We start from the raw sequence: 14177 nt of genomic DNA, 5'->3' as shown, positions 1-14177 counted from the left end.
TAACGATATGATATTCAAATGAACGTAGCTAAACTATCTACCTTGTAAAGCGTTACCAGCTGTCTGAAGCGCTGGGTCCATTTTCGTTAGGACTCGTTGCTAGGCAACGCCGGAAGTGGTTTTGTAGGCCTAAACTTCCGGCTCAGGTTGTTCTGATGAAACTCATCCGATTGTTTTATTTATTTGTTAACGGAGAGACTATAATTAAAAGAATGTAACAGCGTCTAAACTCATTGGAAATAATAAAGGGAACCTGTCCCAGTCACTGCTGGGACAGGTTCCAGCATCCCCGCCACCCTAGAGCAGGATAAGCGGTCTGGTCAATGGATGGATGGATGGATGGGTGATGGGAGCCATGAACGCTCAGCTGGTTTAATCGTGCAGAGACAAAAATACTTTGAATCATGAGGTAGTTTTTCATACTGTCGGCTAAATATTTCCTTCATGCAAAAGGAAAACCCGTGACGTCTTCTGAGAAAGTCTATTAAAACGGATTGTAAAAAGGATTTTCAAGCACCTTGTTGGTACTTTCAAAATGCAGCCTGACTTCTTCTGCCCTCTCCATTTTTTTTTACTAAATGTAGCTACTATTTATCCATTTTACTTTCAATAATCCTTTTAATATCTATTCATTCTTTTGCTTTTAGGTTTACTGCTCCATGTACTATTTATCTTGAACAGATTGCAAGTGTAGTAATTCTGTTTATGCTTTGTACTGTTATGCATTGATTTGTTCATTAAAAAAAACAACAACCTCTGATTAACCCAGAAGGAATGGCTTTAGTTATTTTTGCTCTGTCAAATTCACCAGACTAATGTGTGTGAGAAGGCAGCAGCAGTCTACACCTGAGAAAATGGGGTGATGATGATGTCAGTGGCACCCGTCTGAAAAGGATTAATCTCATTTAAATTGTCTGTAAACTTAAAAAATGGAATTTGGCTCTAGAGCTCTTGCTGACCCGCAGGCTATTCGAATCCTGGACAGCAGAACGAATTTATATATAGCAAATGGTTTAATTGCATTTGCCTGAGGAAGTATTTCTAAATTATCCATTTGTTTTGAGAAGCCGCAAGACCAACAGTGCATGCTCTCTCCAGACAGGTCAACCTCCGGTCTCTTTCTTGCTGAAGTATACCAGGACAAATACAGCACTGTGAATGTATTCATCTCCATAAATGACTTGACCAATCTGTTTTGTAACATTTTACCAATCAATTTTGCATATACCTTGTAGTTACAATAAATATAGACTTTGAGTTCTTTTATTTCCCAAAAGCATTTCACTAAAGATGTCTACAAGTGTCATCACTCTGCTACTTGGTAGAGAAAATTGTATTGGTAAAAATATCAATATATTTGTACAAAAGAATTCTGTTTTCAGTATTTTACAAGATTTTCTTTAAAGACAACCTTTCTTAATACAGGTGGTCCATAAAAACAGTTTACTATGTTCCAAGGTTTGCATATTCATTCCATGGTTTAAAAAAAAACAACCCACATAACTCAGTTTTGAAAATTCAAACATTTATTAAATTATATTACCTCATAGATAAAATCAAAATTGGAAAAAAAAAATCTTGTGGTATCTCGTTGCCCCAGCTGAATCATTATTTCTCTTGTCCTCTGTCATCTAACATGAGTGGACGAGGAAAACCATCCTTCACGTTCTCTCAGTTTGTCTGTCTGTTGGCGGGAGAAGGGATGTTTTTTAATATATGACCTCAGTGAAATTAAGAGTACATCTGTGTAAATTACACTTTGTGTGCATGTACCTGTGTCTTACCATTCCTTGTCTGTTCTGTATTTCTTTGAGAGGTCACTTCACCAGCAGATCTGCTACACAGAAAGAAAACAAACATGGAAGGACCCGCAATGTGAGAAAAGAAATGTTCCTTACATGTAAACATACCAAGAGCAAGCACTAACCACCCTTATGAACTACAATGTACCACTTAACCCTGCTGTATAGTGATGCACTATGTGAAAAATGTACATTTTTTGAATGTGCCATGTTGCATGACATATTAAACAAAGTACTTTTAAACACCAAAATATGGAATGTCACACTGGTGTCCATAACTAGTTGATTTTACCTTTACCTGTATTACAGGCAGTTTTTTTGTATTATCTCCTTTCTCTCACTCCTAGAGAAAATATTACCATAAACTGCTCATTCGAAGCTGAAAACAGTAGTGAAGCCTGGGATTTGAAATATTCTTATTCTCAAAGAATTACACCTATTAAATGATAATTAAAAATCCATCCATCCATCCATTATCCAAACCGCTTATCCTGCTCAGGGTCGCGGGAATGCTGCAGCCTATCCCAGCAGTCATTGGGCGGCAGACGAGGAGACACCCTGGACAGGCCGCCAGTCCATCACAGGGCTGACACACACACATTCACACCTAGGAACAATTTAGTACGGCTGATTCACCTGACCTACATGTCTTTGGACTGTGGACTAATTCAAAATTATCATTAAAAATCCTTGTGCCTAGTAGCTGCTACTTTTTGCAGCTACGATTTTGTCCTTCCCTCTTGTGTTTTTTCTTTACCACAGACCATCTGCTGGTCAGGTGAACCACTCACCGGCTCCCACCACCACCAGGCTGGGACAGTAGGTCCATGGATGACTCTGGAGTCCCTCCTCTCTCTAAAACAAAATAACATGATAATAACAAATAACACGATTCTAGCAACTGCTCGTGACCAGACTGACATTCAGGGTTACTAAATTAATCCAGCATACCTGCTGTGTGTGGGCTGATGGCGGATGGCGGGATGGGGGAGACAGAGCGCGATACCCTGGCCGAAGCGCTGTGTTTCTGCTGCTCAATCAGCTCCAGGAGTCTGCTCCTGGCCACTGCACTCTGCTTGTTGAGTTCTAGGAGGCGCTGCTCCACACTGCTCATACTGGGAATGTCATGCTGTGGAGACTGGGTGGGAAAACAGTGTCCAGTGTTAAAGATATATGTACATCATTCACAGGAAGAAAATTTTGTTCTGAAGCAAGAATTTAATTCTTTGAGGATTTAGACTGACTTATACAGGAAAGTTCAATTTAGGTGTTAGTTCAATGGTTAAAAATGGTTAAACATTTTCAGAGTACACACTTAAGTTATCAACCAGTAACTAAATCCTAGACCCCTGAACCCCAATAAACAGCCTGTGGGCCGGATGTGGCCCGCGAGAGCCAAATGTCTGGCCTGCGCTGACTCACTGGCACTAATGCACCTGTCATAACATGTGAAATATAGTGTGCAACATGTGAAATAGCCCTGTGATGGCCTGGCGGCCTGTCCAGGGTGTCTCCCCGTCTGTCACCCAATGACTGCTGGAATAGGTTCCAGCATCCCGCGACCCTGAGAGCAGGATAAGCGGTTTGGATAATGAACAGACATGTGAAATAAAGTGCATGCCGCTGTACATTATTTTGACCTCACCCCACACCATACACTTGACCTATGCCGTAGAGTGCACATAAGATGTACTCCATGCTCTCTACGGTCCTTGACTAGACAGAGCCACTCACCAGCTAAGTCACAGATAATAAATAACTGTCCTAAACCGAGAACATGGCCATCACATAAAAGCGGAACGTCAACCAGGAAAACCGTCAGTTCAAATCTGACTCGACTGAACAGTTTTGTTTCATTTTACTGGACCATGCCAATGCCAAACCAAAATGCTTGATATGCATGCAGACTGTAGCTGTCTGCAAGCAAATAATCTCAAGCGGCACTTCAACACTATGCATGCTGCCAGTTTTAATGCCAACTACCCTACAAAATCAGATCACCACAAACAAAAAAATGGCAAATATGATAACATCATACAAGCCCTCCGTTTCTACTATCTGTAAATCAACATCGGCACAATAGAGTGCAACAGCTGCATCACTGCATGTTTCATGGAAACTTGCTGAAGCTAGGAAGCCATTCATTCACTGATGCCGAGTTGATTAAAACATGTGTAATTGATATGGTTGGCGAAGTTTTAAGTCATGATGAGAAAAACAGGAAAACGGTTGTGGAGCTATTAAAGCAGGGGCCATTGTCTGCTAACACGGCAACAAGAAGAGTAGCTCTATTAGCAGAGGAGTGTTTTTCCAATCTACTCACCGATTTCAAGAAAGCAAAGCAGAAGCCATATCAATAGCCATAGGTTTCTCCCTGTGACCGACCCGATATGGAACAGTTATCTGAGTCCGCAAGATTTTTTGACGGGAAGACCTTTCAGGGAGAGCTACTTTGCTTGCTTCCTCTGCCTGGGTGCACAACTGGGGAAATCCTCTTTAACACAGTTCTTTGAGAAGAGTGACTTGGATGTGTGCAAAATTGTGTTCGCTGTCAGCGATGGGGCTCCTCCGTCAATGGTGGGACAACACAAGAGCTTGGTAAGCAGGCTTGCCGCTGTTAACCCAGCACTCTTAGCATTTCATTGCATTATTCACAAATCAGTGTTGTGCAATAAACTGTGTGGGGAAATGAAAGAGGCGATGGATACTGTGACGAGACTGGTAAATTTTGCTCGTGAGAGTTCTAGTCTGCAACATCGCCTTTTCAGAGCATTGCTGGAGGAACAGTCAGCAGATCACAAGGATCTTTTGCTGCATAATGATGTTCGCTGGCTGAGCAAAGGCCGCGTGTTGGAGAGGGTGTGCGACCTGCACGATGAGCTTGTGTCATTTTTATCCGGACTGCGGAGCCAAAACGCCCAAGAATATCAGAGGTTTTTAAGTGACAAGGTGATGACATATGTTGTTGTTTTTTTTGTGCGACATCATGTCTCATCTAAATCAGCTTAATCTGCAATTGAAAGGCAAGAACCACACTGTTTCAGACATGTACAAGGCGGTTGAAGCTTTCTGGTCAAAGCTGATCCTTCCGGAGAGAGACATTCAGAGAAGAAAGTTGCACTTTCCACGTCCAAGGGAGCATTGCAAGAAGAACGACATGTGGGAGGATCCAGGGATGAAGGCAGAAAACTTCAGAGAACGGTTTGCAAGATCCCCTAAAATCTCAGGTGACAGCCTCCTCTTCCTGAGACAGCCGTTCTCCGTTGTGGCTGACGGCCAGTGGACTGCAAAGGCCAAAAGGCTGGTACCTCCCATAGATGAGGCAACTCTTCAGATGGAGGTCTTGGAGATGTGAACATCTGATTTACTCAAAGCACAACACAAGGACGTCGGGGTGAGTGACTTTTGGATCAATGTGGTTCCCCGAGCTTGATTTAAAAACGTGAGAGCTACTGCAATGCTCCTACTCACACTTTTCCCCTCCACGTACATATGTGAGTCATCGTTTTCGTCAATGAACTCGATCAAGAACCAGGAAAGAAACAGACTCTCAAAAGCACATCTTGGCCAGTGTCTCAGGCTTGCCACAACAGAATACAGGCCCGACATCAGAAGCATTGCCTCATCCTGTTGCTCTCACTTATCTCACTGAGTGGTGAATTAACATCCATTTATATTTGTCCCTTTGTCCATAATTAAATGGTTGATTTTGGACTGTTTCAAGTGGATTTTTTTTTTCTTGTGTGACCCTCAACACAGGCTTTAAGAATCCCAGGCCTAAATTATTACCACCACCAATACCACTACCACTACTACCAATAATAATAGTCAAGTCAATTTTATTTGTATAGCCCAATTTCACAAATTACAAATTTGCCTCAGTGGGCTTTACAGCAACACAACATCCTGTCCTTAGACCCTCTCATCGGATAAGGAACAACTCCCTAAAAAAAACCCTCTAACAGGGAGAAAAAATGGGAAGAAACCTCAGGGAGAGCAACAGATAATCATAATAGTAGCAACAACATCTGCACATAAAACAACTTTTGCTAGCACAATGAAAAAAAAAAAAAAAAACCCCGATGTTTTGGCCCTTGGCCTTGGCATGCATGACATAATTTGGCCCTTAGGGAAAACTAATGGGGGAACCCTGTCCTAGACCATGTTAGTGAGTCTGCTGACATCTACAGGCTAAAAACCATGTAACGGTTAAAAACATGGCAGGTTGGTCTTGGTATTTTGTGATGGGTTGATGCTAGATCCAACGGGGTGTAAGCACAGAAGTAGACGTGATTGGTTGTTGCGTCGGCCAATAGACAGCACGGAGCCTCGAAGTGCACTGACTGCCAGACTGACAGACAGAGCAGTAGTTGGGGCGAATTAAGTTAACGTTAGTTAGCTAGTGATAGCAATAGCGGTAGGGTTAGGGTTAGGGTTACAGTACAATCTGGCAATATTAAGGTCAGTTGTAAGCTAGCTAGCTAAATGTTTCAGTGCGCATTGTTTGTTTCAAGTCAGTGCAAGGTTCTGTGCTGTCTATTGGCCGATGCAACAGCCAATCACGGCTGCAACAGTCAATCACAGCTACTTCCGTGCCTACACCCCATTGGATCTAGCATCAACCTTTGTGATGTAGCAAGATAAACACAGCTGCAGCTGATAACATTAATAATGGCCCTGTTGGATGTAGGTGTGTCAAAGAACCAGCACTGACAGTACTATTGACAGCAGATAGTGCTGGCTCTGTCTGTGTGTCAACGCTGAGAACAAAGCCATATCAGCTGCAGCTGTGTTTATCCTGCTATGCTAACATCACAGACTACCAGGACGAGCCTACCATGTTTTTAACCTTACATAGTTTTTAACCTATAGATGTCAGCAAATCCACTAAAACATTCTAAGGTTCTGTTACTATATGTTTGATAGTATAAAAATATCAGCACTGTCGTTAGGAGTTTGGGGGGGGGGTCATATTCAGTGCAAAATCAAGGTACGGTGATTTTCATTTCACATCACTTTCCCTGAACCACAAACAGATGTGCTAACATGTGATGACAGTGTTGGACCTCTTCACAGATGATGTGAAGGAGTTTGATGTAATGATTTCTAAAGCTCAGAAATGTTTGAATTTGAATTTTTTGAATGGAAAGAACACTTGTGTTTTAAGGTTTTGTAACACATGGGGCTTAAAATAAATGCCTTTTGCTGTATATGTTGTTTTGATTATTGCCGTTTTCACATTTTACTGTAAAATAGCGGGGATGGAGCCTTCAATAGATCATAACATTTTCAATATTGTGATTAGAGATGCCCCAATACTGGTATATCAGGCCGATACCAGGCTAAAATGAAGTATCTATATCAAAAAATTTACTCAAGACTGACAGCAAAAGCCATGAGTATCATTACAAATAAAAGCAAAATAGATTAATTTACTGCATTTTTCACATATTGAAGCCTGTATTTCTTTAATGGTGGAAAATAACTGGTTCTATCTCAATTATTTTACCCATAGACCAAAAATGGTTCAAGTCTGCACTGTTGTGCAAAAGTAATTGATCGGATCAGTACTTGGTATTGGCCAACACTTAAAAGATGAATATTTGGAATTGGTATTGGCAGTGGAAAAAGTAATATCGGTGCATCCCTAATTGTAATATTTGAAAAACTGCTATATGTATCGAATCGGCACAAAAATATCACTGTAATAGTGAATCTGGGGGTACCTGGTGATTACCAGCTCAAGCTGTCATACCTGTCGTGGAAGGTGCTGGATCTGCTGCGTCCTTTGGCCTGCATTACTGGACCCCAACATCCTCCCGTCACCAACTGCCTGAGGTATGGCTCTCCCTGTGCTGCTGGGAGAAGAGCCTCTCCTATCTATGCTACTGTCAAGTGATCCTCTGACACCTGGGCAAAGACCGTTTGCCTGGTTCAACTGGTTTCTGATCAGGTCATTCTGTCGGCCCAGCTGAGCAATCTCGGCCAACATGGCTTCTTGGGAGAGCTGTGAGCGGAGACGGTTGGAGGTTGGGTCCAGGGAGGAGGTGGAGGGGAAGCTTTGGAGAGGCAAGCTGGAGAGGCTATGGACAGGCAAGCCGGAGAGGCTAGAAGCATGGCTGTAGGCCTCAGCATCTTCGCAGTAACACAGAGTATCAAGAAGAGGACGTTCCTGATGTAAAAGTACAGGATGAAACCCTGGGACGATAGGAAAGAAACATGAAAAGCTAACTGAATGAGCAGAGTCCGGAGAAGGAGTGGAGCAAATGTCAACAGGGGAAACGAGTAGACTTGAGGAGACAAAAGATGATAGAAAAAGGCCTTGTTACCTGGGCTATGCTGCTGGCTGTCTCTTTGTTGAGGAGGGGAGAGCAGAACAGCAGGAGAAACAGAGGCTTGTGTTTGCTCAGGATCTCGCCCGGGGAAAGGTGGCCTGCTGTGACGCACTATCCGCAAACACACAAATTAAGCCTCACTCAGAACACAGTCTTTAAGACAAACACACACTCAAACACACAAAGATGGTATCATATAAACCTGTAGCTCTGATGTCACGGTCTTCTGGTCCGTCATCTGTGCGCAGCCCCATTAGTCCAAGTTCTCCCAGTGCCAGCACCATGGTGTCCAGCCTCTGCTCCAGTTCAGCTGTGCGGCACTGTAGCCCTGCCTGGAAGGAGCCAGACACACACCATTCAAAGTAAACCCTGTGACAATAATTACTTCAGGTTGACTTCATATAACCGAGTCATGGTGTAGAAATGTGTTTGGGATTCATTGTAACTGAGGGTTTAAAATCATCCTTGGGAGCACCCATACTCAGTATTCACTTATACCAACAGCCTCCTTTTCACAACATGAGGCTCAAAGACGTTTTACAGCACATCAAGCTATAAAAATCCACATATACTAACAGAGATCCACTGTATGTATGTATAAACAATATATAATATGTTTTCATCAGTGGGCTCTCCTGCAGTTGTGCCACCTCACCTGCAGGGTGGCACTCTCCTCTCTCAAAGCCAGGGTCTCCGCAGTAAGAGCATCTATCAAGCCCCGCTGCTCTTTCACCTCCTCCTCCAGTCTGCTGAACTCCGTAGCTTTCTTCTGTGCATCCTCCTCCCTCTGACACACAGGAGCAGAAAGTTAACAGTTACAAAGATCATCACAAAATAGGGGATGTGCAAATTCTATTATCATTATATGGAGAGGATGCTAAACCTGCATCAGAGAATTTCCCCATTATTAACTAACCTAATAGCAACAGTCATCAGTAAAAAAAAAAACTTATTTTGTGCCTTGTACACATATAGGAGAATGTTAGTTGTATGACCATGGATCATATAATTTCTATGGATCTACTACCGTACCTGTTTCAGTAGGTGTACAAGACGTCCTAAGGTAGAAATTAGAGCAACAGAGAATCCAGCAAGGCCTTGCGTTTTGTGTGGATGTGGATCCAGGTTTGGACTAACGCCTGGTGCTGTGTGAGCCTCCTGGCAACCCAGGGAGTCCAACTCAGCCTCCACCTGTTCCAACATGGCCTGTAACAGGCCTAGTCCAGATTGGTTCCCGCTTGCAGAGCTGACAGCGGAACAATCTAGACCTGGGCTCTCAGAAACAAACCCTGAGCGACTCTTCCTTGTTCTGGAGGAGCGACCACTTCTCCTACCTGCGGAACACACATACAGACCGCTCACATAAACACAGATACAAAAGAAGATAGCACTAAATTGCTACCATTTCTAATTTCTGATTTTTTTTCTCTGAATGTGTACTTCAATCAATTTATTTTCATATAGAGTAGGGTTTTTTTTCCTTTAAAAACAAATGAGTGCCGTTTTGATGCTACCTGACTGCTTGAGCGTGGCCTCAGGGTTCAGCACCTGAGTGATCAGTCTCGAGGGCTCCTCCTCATGGTCCTCTGACTGGCCCAGCCTGGACCGCAAGCGCTTAACTGCCGCCGTGGCATTGAGAGCTGCAGGCAGAAGCGATGCAGGGTTGCACAAGTAGTTTGTGTGTAGAGAACCCCACAAAAGTAAAAAAAAAAAAAACATTTGCATAATTATCATTCCTATTTTCGAAAAGATTTTTATTTGAAGTTACTTTTTGAGAGTCCCACACAATAAATGAGTTGGTGAATATGATCCTCTTTTCCTACCGGCTTGGTCCGGTCCTCTCCCTGTTGTACAAGGAGTCACAGGACCACCATCTCCCCCCTGCTGGTAACCAGAGTTAGACTGTGCTTTCTGCTGTTGTGCCTTGGCCTTCTTTTTCAGTAGATTGGTTCTACAAAAAAAAAAACAAAAAAAAAACTGGATCAGCCAAATGGACACTGAAAACAATGGACTGACAACAACAGATTTTGATACTACAATTTGATTATCAGGAACAGTACCTGTTTTGCTAGCAAATCTTTACCCACTAACAATAAGAAACAGTTACTTTAATACCTAAAAGTTGTTGTGATTTAAGATACTGTGGATGATATTTTGGTCTTTGCTGGCTGGGATTAGTACCTGTGTACTACAACGGGGTTGGAGCTGGCAGTAGGACAAGTGTCTTCTTCACTGTAGTCTTCCTCGGAAGATTCAATTTCATTAAGGGCCTGGTAGGAGATATTTTTACACAAGCATACCTGAATACCATAAAATAGCACAGCATAGCATACCATACTTTACCACACAAACAGATGAAAACTAGGGAACGATACACACAAACATACATAAATCAATACTAGCAAATTAGACACAAAAGAATGAGATTTACCGTGGATGCTCTTTCTCTCTCTCTCTCACACACACACACACACACACGCACACACACACACACACACGCACACACACACACACCTGTTGGTCCATCGTGGACTGGCTAAGAAGGGACAACTGGGTTGGTGGATCTGGTCGCTGGACCACAGGCAATACAGAACTTGAGTCACAGTCTGGAGCCATGGTCACACTGGGATGCCCTGCAGCAATACATAAAAACACACATACTAAATTAGGATAAAAATATCTAAAGGCATTCACACATAATTATGATAATAATAAATAACACACAAACAATTAGGATGACAACACAAACACACGATTAGAATAACAATAAATAAAGGCACTCATAATTAGGATAATAATACATAAAGATACGTGCACAAAATTAGGATTATTTAGAATGCAACCACAGAAAACCTTAACTATGCTATAAGCCTACAAATATATGAAAATGAATAAAATACAGCATGCTCAATTAAGTGCCAGTGGACTAGGCAACCACACACCAGGCAATTGATACTCAAATGGCGGCTTGTGGGATACAGCTCTTTAAAGAGATCAGATAGAGTGGAGTGACTCTGTTGTGAGTTACCAATATGCCTGCGAGGAGCGTCTCCAAACAGGTCTTTGACCACAGCCATGGCTTTATCTGAGCGGGCCAACACATCTTGCAGCAACAGCTGGTCAGAGAACACCTGTAAACAAAAAAAAAAAGCACTACTAATCCCAGCATCTGGAGACAGTTCTTAAACACTCACCATTTAGGACTTTCAAAGATGTATCCCAGGCATCTGGGCAGCATAGTGGTCTATTCAGTTGCCTACCAACACGGGGATCGTCAGTTTGAATCCCCGTGTTACCTCCGGCTTGGTCGGGCATCCCTACAGACACAACTGACCGTGTCTGTGGATGGGAAGCCAGATGTGGGTATGTGTCCTAGTCATTGCACTAGCACCTCCTCTGGTTGGTTGGGGTGCCTGTTTGGGGGGGAGGGGGAACTGGGGGGAATAGCGTGATCCTCCCACGCACTACATCTCCCTGGCAAAACTCCTCACTGTCAGGTGAAAAGAAGCGGCTGGCAACTCCACATGTATCGGAGAAGGCATGTGGTAGACTGCAGCCCTCTCCGGATCAGCAGAGGGGGCGGAGCAGTGACCGGGATGGCTCGGGAAGACTGGGGTAATTGGCTGGATACAATTGGGGTGAAAAGCTGTATCCCTAATTGTCCTACACCTTTGGCTTATAATATTATTGATGCTTTGCAATGCATGTAGACTTTTTCAAAAATTCACAGTATTCAGACCCTTTTATCATTTTCTGAGTCTTAAAAGAAACACGACAGGGGTTTTGGGGCCTGCATAGAAACTCATTCACATAAAAGGCTGATATTTCAGGGGAAAACCAATAGTATCAACTTAACATATTTCATCCAATATCTTTTGATCGAAATACAGCATTCAACACGCACACAAACACACCTCCCTGATGATGGTGAGACTGGCTTTGTCCAGCGGTGCGGGGCTTCCGGGCTGCCTGAATCGCTGTTTCAGGGCCTTTTCTCTCAGTTCCCACTGAGCTGCAGCCCTGTTGTGAGACTTGTGGATTTCATGACGATGTCTCTGGAGAGAGGAAGAAAATGCTTAAGTATCCGCTCATACACATTACAATTTTTTTTTTTTTAGCTGACATGCTAGTGTACTGCCCTGCTTATTATAGGCTTTACAAGTCACCCTTCACTGAGCAAGAATGTCAAACACCTTACCAGCTCCTCTGGCGTTAACTTGTGCACCGTGAGATCGTTGACAGTGCTCTGCAAATAAAACAACAAAGTGCAGAAATTAACTGTTCATATCACTCCCTCAGTCAAGTGTGGGGGGGTGGATGCATTTTAAGTGTACTCACCACCCAGTCTCTCTTAGGAGTGCCTGACTTCTTGGAGCGAGGAGGCCTTTTGCCCTGACTGCGATGTGAGCGCCCCGCCCTCACAAACGACATCTACAGTACAGCACACGGGTGAACACAGTGAAAAGCCATTACAAAGACTTAAGTGATCAATTCGAGACAGCCGCAGTCCGACTTCCTCGGGACAGGACAGACAAAAAGGGGAAACTAGACTGTCTGTAAAGAGTGCCGGCCCGTGTATTCCTGAACGCATCTGCAAATTTGGTGAGTAGTCAGACGACAGCTGGTTTGCTGCCCTGTTCAAGACAGTACATCTGTTTGGAAACTTGGATATCGTGTCTCTAAATAAAAAATAAAAATACACGTTATGGGAATGTTGAGACGGGTAAAAGTTTAAATTCAAACGATCAATTAGCGAAAGTCGTTCATGGTTCGTTGTACTGAGTTTAAATACTTGGGGTCAACTGTCCAAAGTAACGGGGAGTCCAGTAGAGAGGTGAAGAAGAGAGTGCAGGCAGGGTGGAGTGGGTGGAGAAGTGTGTCAGGAGTGATTTGCGACAGAAGGGTACCAGCAAGAGTTAAAGGGAAAGTTTACAAGATGGTTGTGAGACCAGCTATGTTATATGGTTTGGAGACAGTGGCACTGACGAAAAGACAGGAGGTGGAGCTGGAGGTGGCAGAGATGAAGATGCTAAGATTTTCACTGGGAGTGACGAAGAAGGACAGGATTAGGGACGAGTATATTAGAGGGACCGCTCAGGTTGGACGGTTTGGAGACAAAGCAAGAGAGGCAAGATTGAGGCGGCTTGGACATGTGTGGAAGAGAGATGCTGAGTATATTGGGAGAAGGATGCTGAAGATGGAGCTGCCAGGGAAGAGGAGAAGAGGAAGGCCAAAGAGGAGGTTTATGGATGTGGTGAGGGAGGACATGCAGGTGGCTGGTGTGACAAGAGGAAGACGCAGAAGACGGGAAGAAATGGAAACGGACGATCCGCTGTGGCGCCCCCTAACGGGAGCAGCCGAAAGTAGTAGTAGTAGTTCACGGTTCGTTGTAATCGGCCAAGTATGATCACACACGAGGATCTGGACTCACAGCTTACACACTACACACACCAAGACGAGAGAAACAACGACAGTTAGACTGTGAGCGAGGGTCCAGCAGACAAGAGGGGCGTCACGGGCCTATGCTAACACCAACGCTATGACCGGCGCGACATAAAGGACGCAACTGCGTCGCGTAGTGGAGGATACGTCAATAACTAATACCGCTCATAGCAACACAACACATGAATAGAGCCACGGGCACGTCTTCACTACCTTCCCTCCGAGCTTAGCGAAGCTGGACGCCGCCGCCGCCGCCGCCGCGTCACTTTTTTCGAACAGCGGCGCCACTACCCCACTTCCGGTGTCGTTGCCAGGGGCACCGGTTGACCGAAAGGCATGACGGGAGAGAGTTCTCGTTTAAGCGTGTGTCGAAACAAAAACCACTAGATGGCGACCGTGAGCTTTGTGCGGTCCCTTGGCTGTGTGTGTGTGTGTGTGTGTGGGGGGGGACTTTGGGAGACGGTGAACTGTGGACGCAGGAAAAGCGCAGGAAAAACGGCCGGTGCGGGATTTGGTGATGAGCTTTTTTTTCTTTGGGAGAATCTGTTGAAAGTTGCGTTTTTGTTTTTTTTGGGTCGCAGCACTAACCTCGCGAGAC

General features: G+C 44.0%; 1 protein-coding gene across 1 annotated transcript; it reads right to left on the bottom strand.

The window, feature by feature from the left end:
• Window positions 1–840: 840 nt before the first annotated feature.
• On the bottom strand, window positions 841–13854 carry spice1 (spindle and centriole associated protein 1). The gene is made up of 18 exons (XM_056299861.1): window positions 13793–13854; window positions 12476–12568; window positions 12336–12383; window positions 12052–12192; window positions 11166–11268; window positions 10652–10770; window positions 10319–10407; window positions 9961–10088; window positions 9652–9777; window positions 9170–9471; window positions 8793–8924; window positions 8340–8469; window positions 8132–8248; window positions 7558–8000; window positions 2754–2940; window positions 2594–2657; window positions 1774–1834; window positions 841–885 (listed from the first exon to the last, which is right to left on the bottom strand). The coding sequence occupies exons 2-18, from the start codon at window positions 12566–12568 to the stop codon at window positions 841–843; spliced, it is 2328 nt and encodes a 775-aa protein (XP_056155836.1). The 5' UTR covers window positions 13793–13854.
• Between the last annotated feature and the right edge of the window lie 323 nt (window positions 13855–14177).

Source organism: Lampris incognitus, chromosome 19 (genome assembly GCF_029633865.1).
Source record: "Lampris incognitus isolate fLamInc1 chromosome 19, fLamInc1.hap2, whole genome shotgun sequence".
Classification (NCBI taxonomy): Eukaryota; Metazoa; Chordata; class Actinopteri; order Lampriformes; family Lampridae; genus Lampris; species Lampris incognitus.
Note: the sequence above shows the minus strand (reverse complement) of the source record. Positions and strands in the feature narration are given on the sequence as shown.

Bases quoted from the DNA above. Each gene is read 5' to 3' on its own strand.
- spice1 (XM_056299861.1), bottom strand. From the start codon at position 12,568: ATGTCGTTTGTGAGGGCGGGGCGCTCACATCGCAGTCAGGGCAAAAGG. The intron at 9,472-9,651 runs GTAGCATCAAAA...TGTGTTCCGCAG, and splicing joins GGCCACGCTCAAGCAGTCAG to GTAGGAGAAGTGGTCGCTCC. The intron at 1,835-2,593 runs GTGAGTGGTTCA...TCTGTGTAGCAG, and splicing joins CCTGGTGGTGGTGGGAGCCG to ATCTGCTGGTGAAGTGACCT.